The 16,409-nt window shown below is 32.2% G+C and overlaps 1 protein-coding gene across 2 annotated transcripts; it reads left to right on the top strand.

The window, feature by feature from the left end:
• The first annotated feature begins 1,528 nt into the window (after positions 1 to 1,528).
• On the top strand, positions 1,529 to 6,245 carry LOC107946256 (ALBINO3-like protein 1, chloroplastic). Of its 2 annotated transcripts, none has more exons than XM_016880506.2 (12): positions 1,529 to 2,088; positions 2,181 to 2,291; positions 2,495 to 2,569; positions 2,811 to 2,871; positions 3,347 to 3,420; positions 3,508 to 3,612; positions 3,749 to 3,856; positions 4,279 to 4,382; positions 4,511 to 4,717; positions 4,799 to 5,105; positions 5,671 to 5,775; positions 5,890 to 6,245. In XM_016880506.2, the coding sequence occupies exons 1-11, from the start codon at positions 1,723 to 1,725 to the stop codon at positions 5,752 to 5,754; spliced, it is 1,602 nt and encodes a 533-aa protein (XP_016735995.2). In that variant the 5' UTR covers positions 1,529 to 1,722; the 3' UTR covers positions 5,755 to 5,775; positions 5,890 to 6,245. The 2 variants fall into 2 exon arrangements, with proteins under 2 accessions (XP_016735995.2, XP_016735994.2); XM_016880505.2 differs by having other exon boundaries at positions 5,671 to 5,786.
• Positions 6,246 to 16,409: the final 10,164 nt, after the last annotated feature.

The following is a 16,409-nucleotide window of genomic DNA, read 5'->3' as shown; positions in this document are numbered from 1 at the left end:
ATCCGAAAGATGGCAAAATGAAGAGATCATAACCTCTAATTTGTAGGAACTTTCTAATACAATCTTTGAGTGGAACAAAAATTCCTTATAGCTTGAAGAAGATCCATGTATGATCGAGCATTAGGAATCTAAGAGGCTTAGAGATCATGAAATGAGATATTGGATGGAATTAGAAGAAATTTTGGACCAAGAGGAAAAGTTGCGAAAACATAAGTCAAAAAGTGATTGGCTTGTTTAAGGAGACTGTAGTACAAAAAAAATTCATAGTCGGACTTTAGCGAGATGAAGACTTAAGTATGGTGTTTCTCAAGTCTCTAGGAGTGGATGGATTTCATTTTAAGTTCTTCCAATTACAATTGTCTACAATTGGTACGAGTATTTGCCTCTAGGTAAGGGATACTTTAAATGGGTAGCCTATTGATTTGTACTAATAAAAATATGTATATGGTGGGATTCAAACTTAAGCCAATTGCATGAGTAAAACTTTTAATTTACTACTCAAGTTTTATTTTGAAATTTTTATACATTTCCGTTTTATTATGTGCACTCTATTACCTCTATAAGTTGTATATATTAATAATGTTATTATGTTTAATTAATTTTCATTGTTTATTGTATGTTATTTTTAAACATACATTTGTATCCTAAATTCATGGTTTACACATGCATACACGTGTGATAGAATTTCTAGTATAAATTAGATTACTTCTCATTTAATTAGTAAAACTATATTTTAAAAATTATAAGAATATATTATTAAATAAATTTAAAAAATAAACAATTAAAACAATGCACATTACTTGAAAACTAGTATAATTAAAATGACAAGTGTCAATTTTTAATTAACTTATGACTAGATTCATAATGATCTCAAAATTATAATTTAAGTTTTTTTATTTAACAAAAAAAATTATATACCTAACATAAAAAATATAATTTAACTAATTTCTCACTGCTTTCAAAAAAATTGATTTAAAATTTAAGTGTTTAATATTGCTGTTAAAAAGTGCTCTTGAAAAATAAAATATCCATTTTAAACATAATATTGTGAAGTAGAAAAATACATTTAAATAATGTTTGAATTCATTAATATTATAATATTTTAATAAAAATATAAAAAAACAACTTATTTTAACTCATTATTAATATTTTAATATATGAAATATAAATTTTAAATATTTATAAGGAATTAATATTAAATATTTTTAAAATTTAGTTTGAATATATAATTTATATTTGAATATATAAATTTATATATTTGAAATAAAATTTAACAAAAAATTATATATTTAATATAAATCTTACATAATATAAATAATGGTTAAAAATGTAGCTTCCAAAGTGTTTTCGGAAAAGCAAAAACTTTGAGTTTAAAAGCACGTTTGGCCCAAAAATTATGTGTTTAAAATAAATTTGATCCTAAAAAACACTTTTGGCCCAAAAATAGTTTTGAAAAGCTAAACCCTAAACCTATCCAACAGTAGGAAGGGTTTATAAAATTATATATTAATGGAAGATATTTTTAATGGATCCCCGTCATCGCCTACTTCCTCGGATTTTTTTCCATTAAAGAAAAAGAAAAAAACAAAAATATATTCCGCTGCCATATCTGATATCTCCCTCAAATTCAAATCCCCATCAATCGCAGAAGACCAAGCTTTGACAAAAGCCTTTGCAGTTATAAGTCTAGGGTTTTCCTGATTTCTTTTATTCTTTTTTTTAATGGCCTTTTCTCTCTCGTTCAGACCCAACATGCCCCTCGTTCTATCTCCTTTCCTTGACCGAACCGGACCCCCCATTCCTCTTTTAAATCGACCTCAATTTCCCGGTTTTTCTGCTCGCGGGCAGTTCCTTCGTGGTTCTCTATCCGTGGCCAAGTTTGGGTTCAAACCCGGACTCTTGCCCGACCCGGAGGCTTCCGAAGGCGTTCTCAGAGAGCTGTTCACTAGAGCCGAAAGCCTTCTTTATACGATTGCTGATGCTGCTGTTTCGTCTTCCGACACCATTGCTACAACCACTAGTGCTACTACTAAACAAAATAATGATTGGCTTTCTGGAATTGCCAATTCCATGGAAACTGTTTTGAAGGTAATTTAAGAAAACGGTTATTCTTTCTTTTGTTTTTCGTTTTGAAGTTCTGGGGTAATGAATTAGTGTTTATTTGTATTGATTTCAACCAGGTCTTGAAAGATGGGTTATCGGCTTTGCATGTTCCTTACGCTTATGGTTTTGCAATTATACTTCTGACTGTGCTTGTTAAGGCTGCTACTTTTCCTTTGACTAGGAAGCAGGTTTGTTGTTTCAGATAAATAAACCAAACGAAATAAAGAAACAAGTTGAGAAAAGAAAGAATGTTAATTCTGCGGTTGATATTTTTTTATTACTAATTTTTTGGGGTTTTCTTTTTGAATTTTAAGTTAGTTTTATTCATAGTGAAAAAAAAAACTGACTTGAGTTCTGTCAAGTTATTCCCAATTTCCAATTTTGCTTACAGGTAGAGTCTGCAATGGCCATGCGATCATTACAGCCTCAAATAAAGGCTATTCAGCAGCGGTATGCTGGAGATCAGGTGAAATTTTGCTTTTAGTTTAAGCGGGGATGTTTTGAAACAGGGCATAGTTCTAGTTGCTAGTTATGATAAATGAAATGGATGCTCAGTATTGCTCGTTGCTTTAGCTTTAAAAGAAGAAAGGAAGAAAAAGAGGGTGTAAATTGAATGTTTAGGGCTTTGGGTTTCTATGATGTAGAGTTTATTTTGGGTAGGCTTGAGCCATTTTGATCTTTGAGCTACTGTTCTTTTATACTTGCAGGAGAGAATTCAGCTCGAAACTGCTCGACTATATAAACTGGCAGGGATAAACCCATTAGCAGGTAATTTTAATACATTTTATTCATATCACATTGCCTTTCTGTAACTTGTTAGATTCCAAATAATCCACCCTTTGTTTTAAATTCCTAAAGATTTTGAATTCCACTTGCATTCTTTTATGTATTCTAGCCTTTTCATCAGTTGTATCTTTTCTGTTTCCATTATGTTTTATCTCTATACTAGGGCTTTAACAAAGTTTTGGACTTGTTTGTTTGTCAGAAGGTCAAATCTTGGAATATGAAATGAAATTGTAGTTAATGGAATGTTATTATATTCTGTTTTAATGCCCTTTCGACCTTTGCTGATGAGGCATGTCCAAAGCACATGTGAAAGAGAAAGGCACGGCATCGCACTTCTTGTTGCATTTGTTTACTTTGTAAAAAATTGTCTTAGTTATTTTCTGCATCATGGCACCTTTAATAATTTGTAATTTGTATGTAATTCCTTAGTTATCTTTTAATTTTTCTCTTTCTGCAGGTTGCCTTCCCACACTTGCGACAATTCCGGTTTGGATTGGGCTTTATAGAGCCCTGTCAAATGTGGCGGATGAGGTACATGCTATCCATGTTGGTGTACTAATTTTAAACTTCTGTTGTCTTTAGCTATCTCTCATGTCTAACCTTATGTTTACATTTCAGGGTCTCCTCACGGAAGGCTTCTTTTGGATACCCTCCTTGGCCGGTCCAACCACAATTGCTGCTCGACAGAATGGCAGTGGCATCTCTTGGCTTTTTCCTTTTGTAGTAAGTACTCATTATCGCAGTTAATTTTCTACTAAAACTCTGTTAATTTAATGTTTGACGTCTCTTGTCTGACCATGAAATTCTTTGAAAGCTCTGGTGTTCTTTCTGATTCATGGTCTTGCGGTTGTTTTCTTAGGATGGACACCCACCTCTTGGATGGTCAGATACATTTGCATATCTTGTCTTGCCCGTTTTGCTGGTTATCTCACAGTACGTTTCTGTCCAAATCATGCAATCTGCACAGGTCAGTTATTCCATCATTAAGTAGCCAACCTTGTATGTCAGTTTTTTGGGCAATGACGTAACTTACTATTAAGATTCAAATTCAAGATAATTTATTTTCTTAAAATCAATTTGTTAATATTGTGAAAGCTATTTTTAATGTCCCTTCATGTTTCCATATGGCATACCTCAAAGATGTTGATTAGAGTGCGAGAGATATTCTGATGTTTTGTAATAATGATGTTGCTTGAGTTATTGTCTTGTATTGTTTGGGGAATTTGTCAAGTATTGTTTCTTTTATAAATACTGCTAATTGTTTAATACTTATTTTTATTTAGCTTTTTGAAGGCTTAGGAAGCTTTCAGCTTTATGCTGTATAAACTACTTAAATTGAGACTGGAACTGATTTACCATAACCTAACTTTTTTTCGAACTTTTCTTTAGAGCAATGATCCAAACATGAAGAACTCTCAAGCGCTGACAAAGTTCCTCCCTTTAATGATTGGTTATTTTGCTCTTTCAGTTCCTTCTGGTCTAAGTTTATATTGGTGAGCAGATGCAAAGCCTTTCCTTTGTCTAAAGTATAAAAGATACACCACTTATGTCACATTGCTTTTTGTATCTTTCCTTATCAAAGCCTCTCCTATTTTTGTTAATATTAATAATGCATTTGTAGGTTCACAAATAACATATTAAGCACAGCACAACAAGTGTGGCTTCAAAAGTTAGGGGGAGCAAAGAATCCGGCAAAGCAACTTAATGATGATATCATCAATGAAGAGCAAGCTCGCCTTCAGAAGTCTCTCTCTGAATTGAATGCTACCAGAAAAGAGGTCAAACTAGAAGAAAAGTTGACACCCGAGGGGCTGCGCCCTGGAGAACGGTACCTTTAAAATTTTGAACTGTGGAAATTTCTTCTTTGTTCTTGCTGTTGCTTGTAGATCTGATCTTTTGTATCTTCCAGATTTAGGCAGCTGAAGGAGCAAGAGGCGAGAAGAAAACAGCAACAAGAAGAAGAAAGGAGGAAAGCTCAAGAGGCAGCAGCTAAAGCTGATCAATTAACCAATGAGAGAAATGAAACAGTCTTTGATAAGGAAAATGGTGCTGGAACTGGCTTAAGCACTAAAAAGAATGAGAAACATCAATCTGTGATAGGCCAGGGTTCCTCCAATGTAGGTGTGAATGGGGACCTCTCGAGTCCAGAGTTGAAGGAAAATCAAAAGGTTTCTTCATTTAGCAATAACAATGAATACTCGGAACATGCAGAGAAGGTATAACTGTCAGTTGGCTCACAAAAAACTCTTGAATCTTGTTTGTTCCCTCTCATAGAAAGAAAATCACCGAGAGTTATTTGCTGCTTAATTGCAAGTGATCATAAATGATTGTTTCATGTTATAGAGAAACCTTAAATCGAGTTATTCAGGAAAAGAAAATTGCAGCTAGGGTCTGCTAGAGGGCAATATAATGTTTAGGCCTTCCCTTGCATGTGGCTTGTAGTCTGCAATCCATGCATGTTCAATCAACTTGAATCATAATTTTACATTGTTTCTTATTCATCTTCCGATAACGCCTATTTTATCCAGATCAGAGCTCACAACAGCATATCATATTCTCCTCTCGTAGTTTTTATTCTTCTCATTTCATTGTTTTGTAGTCGGTATGAACTACGTTATCCTTTCATCCTCCCTCCCTTCATTTATTTGATTGATCGTAGGATTTACGTTTACACGTGTCCTTTAGCATAAATCTTAAGTGCTGTATGTGAGAAAAGGCTTTTTATTTTCTTACGTTTGTTGTTAACCCCTTCTAATTATTTTGAAATCTACTGTAATTCAGGGAGCAGTTGAAGTATACACAAGTACAGCCACTTCAAACAACAAATCTTCTGAAGAAGACATGCAGGAAAACACAAGGGAGTGACCCAAAAAGCAGAGAAAAATGGTAACTATAAAGTCGGTATCTCGAGTCAGCTAAGAGTGAGATGTGCTGTTGATTTGCCTGTTAAATTGGATAAAGGGTGGCTGATTGAAACTCTTGCTGTTTCCATCCATACAGCTCATCAACCATCGCTACTACATTAGAAATCAAGTATCTCTGGGCTTTAATGGCGTTTCTTTAGATGGAAGGTATGTTGCCTTTTGCTGATATGATATCTGGTTCATTTCACACACAACGCATTTGCAGAAACAACTAAACAAGCAAAGATACTAGAACATGTAAGATTTTGAGGTTTGACATGATATAATACCTGTTATAAGTTGTAACTTGGAAGAGCTCAAACGTTACATTACTGGTTCGATAAAATGATTATTATCGTACAAGTTCAAAATTACGAGTAAATGTTCTGATTTATGCTATGTTCAGGACACTCATGCTTGAATTACTCTCCCAATAAAGTTGTCCCATTTTTACTTTTTGTTATCAATATTTTCAACTGACTTATTATTTAAAATATATTAGTGATAATTTTCTTTTGATTAACTAAAACATTTAAAACAACTGAGGTAGAAGACTAAAAATAGTCAACTGAGGCAGTTGTATTATAAAATCTATTCCACCAAAGAAAATTGCTTGGTAAAGGTTTATGTAGCTATGCCAATGGAGGGCGGAGGCTATGATTGTTTCATCCATCTTTACATGTTGAAAACATCCACGTTCATCATAATTTTCTTAGCTGTTCTTACTATTTTTTAATTAAATATTATAAAATTATTTCTGTAATTTATTTAAGAATATAATTTTTTAGTAAACGTATAATATAAATATCTATAAAATGTATATAATGTATTCACATATTTAGTTTTTTTTTATAATTAAGGTAGTTTATAATATATAAAAGATTTTCAGGGTTTCTGACCGGCCTAAGAAGTAAAATAGTAACAATATAATCGAGGTATGAACTAAATTGAATAAAAAGAAAATTTTAAAGATTAAAGTATAATTTTACAAATTTATGAAAAAGGGACACATTTTGCAATTTTACCACATAAGTATGCTGGGCGTCCATGCACGATGAAAAGGAGTAGTGATTAGAATGAAATTTGTTGAATTTTGATTGGTTGATAAAATAAATGGATGAAATTAAAAAAAAGGAAAGAAAAATGTGGATTATTCTAATGGGGAAGGCTCAACCACAGCAAGTGAATGAAAAATGCATTTTTTGTTTATTTTATAAAAAAAGGAATGATCAAATTTCCCTTATGTTTAAATTTTAAAATAGTTAGAATGCATTTTGATTTTTTTACCATCAAAGATTATTTTGAATATTTAATTAAAATAAAAGAGATACTTTGATGGATTAAATATTAAATCAAACATTAGTTTAATTAATTAAATGATAAAAAAAACAAATAAAATAGATAAAAGTAAAAGAAATATCTACAAGATAGAAGAAAAATCATTCTCTTCTCAACGTGGGGTACATAGAAGGGAGAGAAAAAGAAGAAGAAAAATTTTTATTTTATTCAATTTAATCCTTTTTTATTTAAGAATATTTTCTAGTTTAAAAATATTTGAAATTTTATGAAAATAAAGAAAGATTTCAAATCCAAAAATAATCCAATAACCATTATAGAAATCAATTATGGAAGCTTGAAGATGGATGTTGGAAGTGGAAAAGAACATGGGTATTTGAAGAAATTAATGGATAAATTAAAGTAAGTTGTTTAAATGATGATGATGATGATGATGATGATGTAATAACTCAAGTGTATAATTTAATGTATATTTATGAAGATCAAATATGTGGATTTAATTTGTATGTTATTATTGATGGAAATATTGTGTCAAAAGTACAGAAAGAATGATGGATGATTTTATGATTGATTTTATGTTAGTAATTCAAAATATTAAGTATATGAGAAATTAAAGTAATGAAGTTATACTGATGAATGATTATATTATTCATGTGTTAGAATGATGGAAAAATTATTATTGTATGAAAAAAAAAAGATGATTATTTGGAATAAGGAAAATTTGAACTTAAAAAAAGTGAGATATAATAAGTGATCAATTTAAATTGAATATTTAGTAAATTAAGTAAATGATGATTTGAATTTTGATTAATTATATTAGATAGATTAGAAACGACTCATATATGTATAGAATTAAAAATTTAATGAATAAAGTGTTCAATTCTGACAAAAATAGAAATAGGGATAAAGTTGTAAAGATTTCAAAATTTGAGTTTGAGGACTGAACTATAAAATAAGAAAATCTAATTTTTAGGAACTGAATTGTAAAATTGTGTAAATTTGGGATTTCAAGGACTAAATCATAAAAAATACAAATTTGAATTATAGGGACTATTTTGTAAAAAAATTGTAAAATCTTAAGTATAGGGACTGTTTTGCAAATTTCAAAACATTTAAGTATAAATATGGACATAATAATTATATACTTGATTCCATGAAATATTTGATAACTAAAAATACATGAAATTAAATGATAGAAATTTGAAATTGGTAAGTTAGAATGATTATGATTTGTAATGTTTGTTTGATTTGTGTATACGAAATTGTAATAAATTAGTAAGCATAATTTAAACTGAATCTTAAGGCTATGAAATAAGCTTGAATGGTGGATACATGTATAAATTTTGATGTCAAAGACGGTATTGAATTTCAAAGGTTGAAATTGACTTCAATAATAGTAAATTAGATGTTTGAATGTTATAAAAAATTTTGAAAAATTTTAATGTGACATTCTATAACAGCCTATTTTTAGTAAAATCGAAACAGTGATTTCGGGACCACAAATCTGAAGTTGGAAGAAAATTTATTTTAATATTATTTTATGGTCTACAATATGATAGAAATATCGTATGAAAATTTCATTAAGAAATTTTACCGTTTACATGCCTAGCTTGATAAAAAAGACTAAATTGCATAAAGAGTGAAAATTGAATTCTAGTAGTTAAAAGTATCAAATAGCAATGAAATTTAAAATTGGAGATCCTTATATAGCAAAAAGACCATTTAGAGGAGTTAGTAGATAAGTATGATTATTCATCATTAGAAATTGAAGAAAATATTAAGGTTAATTTTGGAAATTAAAGATTTAAAGTAATATTAAATAAAAGAAAAAATTATATTTTTTCATTATATTTTATTAAAAAAAATGGAAACCCTAGCCATGGAAGCTTGAGTTTTAGCAAGCTTATTTTGCTCATTTGGGTAAGTATTCTTGTCCCATTTTTAATAATTTTTATGTTTCTGAGATCGTAATAGCTTAATTTGGCTATATCGGGGATTAATTTACAAAATCGTTAAAGTATTAGAGTTTTTCCATGGATGAGTATAGTTGAATTTTTAAGTTTTATGATAGAAAATGGAAGGTTATTGTTAGATAAACAACTTTTGTAAAGAGAATTTTGATAAAAATTATCAATTAGGGACTAAATTGAAAAGATAAAAATTTTATGAAAAAATTCTGAATTTTGTGAAATACATGGGTTGCTATTGATATGCATGAAAATCGGCTAGGCTTGAATATGGATTAAATTGAATGAATTTCATTTTTCGAGCCTAGGGATTAAATTGTAATTAATTAAAAGTATAAGGGTAAAATAGTAATTTTCCAAAATTGTGTTGGACTGAATTGAACATGAATTATATTAAATTGAGTTAAATTCATTCGTATAGATCCGGATAGACCTAATACGGAGTTAGATCGAGCCAAAGAAAAAGTATCAGACTAATAGCCTTCGTATCTACGAAAACTTATCAAGGTAAGTTCGTGTAATTAAATATTATTGTGTGTGATTTATATAAATTTCCATGTGTATTTATTGATCACATATCCGACAAGTACCAAGTCCCGTTTGAACTATAGAAATTTGAAGGATACAAATGACATGTCATTAGGGTTCCCGGATTGGTTGTGGTCCTACATGTGTTGCGGACACACCACAACTCTCATGAGCTTCCCGTTATTTGGCTCTCTTAAACTTTCTAATATTTGGCTTGTATGAGCTTCCCGATATACAGTTAGAATGAGTTTCCCGTTACTTAGCTTACATGAGCTTCCTATTATATGGCTCGGAAGAGCTTCCCAATAACATGCTCGTATGAGCACATATGTATATGAATTGATGGATTATAGATTTGTGCACTCCGTGTGTACTACCCGTGTATCCAACGATATTTTAAATGATTCAACAGGAAAAGTTTGATATGAGATAATGTGAGTTCGAAACGAACTATTACCCATATATACATGAAGTACATGGAAATGATATTACTTGATATACTGAAGCATGAATTGGTTGTTACTTGAATGTAAAACTTGCTTAATGACCTTGTTCATCCATGATTAAGGGTTATTATATGTGATTACTTGGCTAACATGACAAGGATATGTGTTTAGGCTTTTTGCCAAGTTGGTTTGGATATTTCTTGTATGCTTACCTTATATGTGAAATAATGGTAAGTTAAATTCCATGTTATATGAACTTACTAAGCTTAAATGCCTACTCTGATTTATTTTTCTCTGTTTTTTTTCCTTGTTTTATAGTTACTCGGAAGCTCGTTTTGGTTGGAAGCTGGTCAGAGTTGATCACACTATCCCTCGTCTTTTTGGTACATATAGTATAATAATTTTGGTTATAATGCCATGTATAGGTTAATTTGGCCAATGATGGCATGTAAAAGTTTTGTTGTGATTAGCCATTTGAATGGCTTGTGTTTGATATATTTTCACATATATATATATACAGTCTTATCATGTTTGATGTGTGTTTGAAATGGTTGAATGATGGAAATCATATAGGCATAATGATGATTGATTTGAGATAGTATATTTGGTCAAATTGGTAAGAATGGATACTTGGATATATGTGGTGATATCTCATGTATAAGACTTGGTTTTTAATTGATTTGAATGCCTTATTATGGCTTATTAATGTCAAAAAATGTTAAGTTAGGTTGATGACAATTAGGGTAAGAAATATTGCCAGGTGACACGGCCGTGTGTTTTCTGTATCTTTATTTTGCACAAAACGGAATGTCACACAGCCTAACACACGGGAGTGTGGCTTGGCCGCACGACCAAGTCAGAGAGTTACACAGGTATGGACACAGCCTAGGACACAACCGTGTACCCCTATTTCAAATACCCACACAGCCTGAGACACGGGCATGTCCCCTAAACCTTTGAAAATTTTGATGTATTTTGAAAAATTCTTTGAGTACCCGATTTAGTCCCAACTTATTTATAAAGTGTATTTTAGGCCTCGATGGCTCGCATAAGGGGTAATATATTTATTTTTGATTGGTTTTCAATATGAATATTATTTTATATGAAATATCTGTTTATTTGATCTGTAAATTTTGGTAATGCTCTGTAACCCTATTCCGGTAATGGATACGAGTTAGAAGTGTTACATTTATTGGTATCACAGCTACGGTTTAGTCGATTCTCAGACTAACGTAACATATATGAGTCTAGCTATATATGCCATTATATAACCTGTGATAGTGTGATATCTCCTAACCGTTTTAAAACATGTTTTCATATAGTAATGTCATATAACCGAGCTAATTTCGAAGAAGCTGAAAGTAATGCTCAAGCCTCTGTGCAAGCCTCTATGCAAAGAGTAGCTTCAAGTAGTAGGAGGCCCGTATCTGAGGGCCAATGAGGAGAGGCTAAAGAATCTTTCTTCCAAAATGATGAATGAATGGTTTACTGAGTTTGTACGAACGAACCTGGCTGTGCAACAACCTCCACCCTCTCATGTTCCTCAACTAGTTTCTGATATGCCTCAAAGTACAAAACTTATCAGAGCTGGTAAGCCTCCTGTTGATAAAATTCGTAAGCACGGTGTTGAAAAATTTAGAGCTACAACCGATGATGATCCTGAAAGAGCGAAATTCTGGTTAGAAAATACTATCAAAGTTCTTGATGAATTATCTTGTTCACCGATTGAATGTCTTAAATGTACAGTATCTTTATTAAAAAAATTAGCTTATCAGTAGTGGAATACATCGATTTCTGTTATGCCGAAAGAAAGGTCACTTGAGAATTTTTCTAAACTGAGTTCCAAAAGAAATACATCAGTCAGAGATTTCTTGACTAGAAACGTAAAGAATTCTTAGTGCTTAAACAGGGTCATATGACAGTGTCTGAATATGAATGAGAATTTGTTTCATTGAGCAGATACGCTAGAGAATGTATTCCAATTGAAACTGCAATGTGTAAACGGTTTAAAGATGGTTTAAATGAAGACATAAAATTATTAGTCGAAATCCTCGAGTTGAAAGAATTTGTTGTATTGGTTGATCGAGCATATAAAGCTGAAGAGCTGAACAAAGAGAAAAGACAAGCTAAGATGGAAGCCAGAAATTCAAGTAAGAGATTGATGAGAAAGTCATACTAGTCAGCATTAAAGAAATCAAAGAAATATCATGATCATTCTATTACTTCTGCGGGATATTCTGGTAGAGACAAAGGTATTTGACGCTCTAGTCCTAGATCTTAGGCTATATCTATAACGAGTACGGTAGTGTTAGAAACACCAAACCTAAGTGTAAGCACTGTAACAAGCTACATTTTGGTGAATATCGAATGAAGAGTGAAACTTGTTTTAGATGTGGTTTTTTTGACCACTATCTTAGAGATTGGCGGAAGAAACCTGAAAAAGATAGTATTCAAACTTCGAGGCTAAACAACATAGCTACGAGAGGTAAACCACCTCATAATCCTAAAAATACGAGTGGCAGCCGTAATCTGAAGCACGAGCACCAGCTAGGACTTATGCTATTCATGCACGTGAAGATGCTTCTACACCAAATGTTATTACTGGTACTTTTTCTCTTATTGATACTAATGTAACTACTTTAATTGATCCCGGTTCAACTCATTCATATATTTGTACGAATTTAGTGTTTAGTAAAAATTTACCTGTCGAGTCCACTGAATTCGTGGTTAAAGTATTGAACCCTCTAGGCTAATATGTGATGGTTGATAAAATTTGCAAGAATTATCCATTAAGGATACGGGGTTATTGTTTCTCGACTGATTTGATGTTATCACCGTTCGATGAGTTTGATATGATATTAGGTATGGATTGGCTAACTTTGCATGATGCCGTGGTAAATTGTAAACAAAAACATATTGTATTGAAATGTCAGAATGGTAAAATGCTCTGTCTCGAATCTGATAAATTAGACGGGTTGTCTAATGTGATATCAACTATGTCGGTACAGAGATATGTGAGAAAATGTTGTGATTCTTACCTTGCTTATGTATTGGATACTAAAATGCCCGAGTCAAAGATTAAATCAGTGCCAGTGGTTTTTGAGTATCCTGATGTGTTTCTAGAGGAGTTACCTAGATTACTGCCGGTCAGAGAGGTCGAATTTGCTATAGATTTTGTACTGGGAACAACACCAATATCGATAACACCATACAAAATGGCTCCTAATGAATTAAAAGAGTTGAAAGCACAGTTGCTAGAGTTGACTAATAGAGGTTTTGCTTGACCTAATTTTTCCCCTTGAGGTGCACTGGTTCTGTTTGTTAAGAAAAAAGACGGATCATTGAGATTATGCATTGATTACCGCCAGCTCAACAAAGTTACAATCAAGAATAAATATCTACTGCCTCATATTGTTGATTTGTTTGATCAGTTGAAAGGTGCCACAGTGTTCTCAAAGATTGATCTTCATTCTGGTTATTATCAGTTATGGGTGAAAGATTTGGATGTGCCGAAAACAATATTTAGAACCAGGTACAGACATTATGAATTTCTTGTGATGCCGTTTGGTTTAACTAATGCCCCTGTAGTGTTTATGGATTTGATTAATAGAATTTTCAGACCGTATTTGGATAGATTTGTTGTGGTATATATTGATGATATTCTGGTATATTCCCGAGATGAAACTGAATATACTAAGCATTTGAGAATTGTTTTGCAAACTTTGCGAGATAAACAACTGTATGCTAAATTTAGTAAATGTGAATTTTGGCTTCGGGAAGTTGGTTTTTTTGGACATATAGTATCAGCTGAAGGCATCAGAGTTGATCTCAATAAAATTTCAGCAATTGTTAACTGGAAACCTCCGAGAAATGTACTTAAGTCAGAAGTTTTCTAGAATTAGCTGGTTATTATCAGAGATTTGTAAAAGGGTTTTCAACGATAGCTACACCAATGACAGAAAGATGTGAAATTTGAATGGTCTGATAAATGTCAGCAAAGTTTTAACCAATTGAAAGCTCTATTGATTGAAGCACCAGTTCTGGTTCAGCCTGACTCGGGTAAAGAATTTGTGATTTATAGCGATGCGTCATTGAATGATCTAGGCTGTGTTTTGAGGCAAAAAGGTAAAGTAATAGCTTATGCTTCTAGACAGTTAAAGCCACATGAAAAGAACTATCTGACACATGATCTAGAATTGGCAGCTATTATGTTTGCACTAAAAATTTGGCGACACTATTTGTTCGGTGAAAAGTGTCATATATTTACCGATCATAAAAGCTTAAATTATCTGATGTTGCAGAAAAATTTGAATCTGGGATAGCGTAGATGGCTCGAACTATTAAAAGATTATGAGTTGGTTATTGATTATCATCCGGGAAAAGCATATGTGGTTGTGGATGCTCTGAGAAGAAAATCTTTGTTTGCTTTGCGAGCAATGAATACCTGATTGTCATTGTCTGATGATGGCTCAATTTTAGTTGAGTTAAAAGCTAAACCGATGTTTCTACAATAGATCTGTGAAGCTGAAAAATGTGATAATGAGTTGCAAGCTAAACGGGTACAGCGTGAGTCGACTTCTGATTCAAAATTTCAGATAGGAGCTGATGATTGTTTGTTATTCAGAGGTAAAATTTGTGTACCGAAGAATCCAGAGCTTATATAGAAAAATTTGCATGAAGCACATAGTAGTAGTATGTCTGTTCATCTGGGAAGTAATAAGATGTACAATGATTTGAAACAGATGTACTGGTGGCCAAGAATAAAACGTGATATTTCAAAATTTGTATTGAAGTGTTTGATATGTCAACAAGTTAAAGCTGAACATCAGGTACCTTCGAGACTGTTACAGCCAGTGATGATAGTGGAGTGGAAATGGGATAGAGTCACTATGGATTTTGTATCGGAGTTACCCCTATCTCAGAAAAAGAAAGATGTCATTTGGGTTATCGTTGATCGCTTGACGAAGTTTGCACAATTTATCTTGGTACATACAGATTTCTCACTTGACAAATTGGCTGAATTATATGTTTCAGAGATTGTCAGATTGCATGGAGTGCCAGTTTCTATTATTTTAGACAGAGATCCACGGTTTACATCATGATTTTAGAAAAAGTTACAGGAAGCTCTAGGTACACAGTTGAATTTTAGTACTGCATTTCACCCTCAAACTGATGGTTAGTCAGAGCGTGTGATTCAGATTCTTAAAGATATGCTTCGGCGTTGTGTTTTAGAGTTCGAAGGCAATTGGGAGAAATATTTGTCGTTAATCAAATTCACATATAATAATAGTTATCAGTCAAGTATAAAGATGACACTGTTTGAGGCTCTATATGGTCGTAAATGCCGAACTCTATTGTATTGGACTGAGCTCAGTGAGAAAAAGATACATGGAGTTGATTTGATACGTGAGACTGAAGAAATAGTGAAAGTGATCCGAGATAGCTTAAAAGCAACTTCCGATTGTCAGAAATCTCATGCGGATCTTCAACGTAAAGAAATAAAGTTTCAACTTGGAGACAAGGTATTTTTGAAAGTTTCATCTTGGAAGAAAGTTCTCCAGTTAGGTTGTAAAGGAAAGTTGAGTCCACGATTTATTGGGCCGTATGAGATTATTGAGAGAATCGGACCTGTTGCGTACCGATTAGCATTACCGTCAGAACTTGAAAGAATCCACAATGTCTTCCATGTGTCTATGTTACGATGATATCGATCTGACCCTTCACATGTTATTTCTTCGATGGATGTTGAAATGTAGCCTGCCATGACATATAGTGAGGAACCGATCAGAATTCTGGCACGTAAGGTGAAAGAATTAAGAAATAAAAAAGTAGCGTTAGTAAAAGTCCTCTAGCAACACACGAAATAGAGGAAGCTACCTGGGAACTTGAAGAAACTATGAGAAAGCAATATCCGTACCTTTTTACTGGTAAGATTTTTTAGGACGAAAATTCCTTTAGAGGGAGAGTTGTAACAACCCGTTTTCATTAAAACCGAAACAGTGGTTTCGGAACCACAAATCTGAAGTCAGAATAAAATTTATTTTAATATTTTTTTATGGTCTACAATGTGATAGAAATATCGTATGAAAATTTCGTTAAGAAATTTTACCGTTTACATACCTAGTTGATAAAAAGGACTAAATTGCATAAAGAGTGAAAATTGAATTCTAGTAGTTAAAAGTATCAAATAGCTTTGGAATGTAAAATTTAAGGTCCTTATATAGAAAATAGACCATTTAGAGGAGTTAGTGGATAAGTATGATTATTCATCATTGGAAATTGAAGAAAATATTAAGGTCAATTTTGGAAATTAAAGATTAAAAGTAATATTAAATAAAAGGAAAAAATCTATTTTCATCATATTTCATAAAAAAACATGG

This window comes from Gossypium hirsutum, chromosome D12, assembly GCF_007990345.1.
Source record: "Gossypium hirsutum isolate 1008001.06 chromosome D12, Gossypium_hirsutum_v2.1, whole genome shotgun sequence".
NCBI lineage: Eukaryota > Viridiplantae > Streptophyta > Magnoliopsida > Malvales > Malvaceae > Gossypium > Gossypium hirsutum.
The sequence above is the reverse complement of the archived record's forward strand: the minus strand, read 5'-3'. Positions and strand labels throughout refer to the sequence as shown.

Coding starts and splice junctions, on each gene's coding strand:
- LOC107946256 (XM_016880506.2), top strand. CDS start 1,723: ATGGCCTTTTCTCTCTCGTTCAGACCCAACATGCCCCTCGTTCTATCT. Junction 2,292..2,494: donor TTCCTTTGACTAGGAAGCAG/GTTTGTTGTTTC, acceptor TTTTGCTTACAG/GTAGAGTCTGCAATGGCCAT. Junction 3,421..3,507: donor TGTCAAATGTGGCGGATGAG/GTACATGCTATC, acceptor TTTACATTTCAG/GGTCTCCTCACGGAAGGCTT.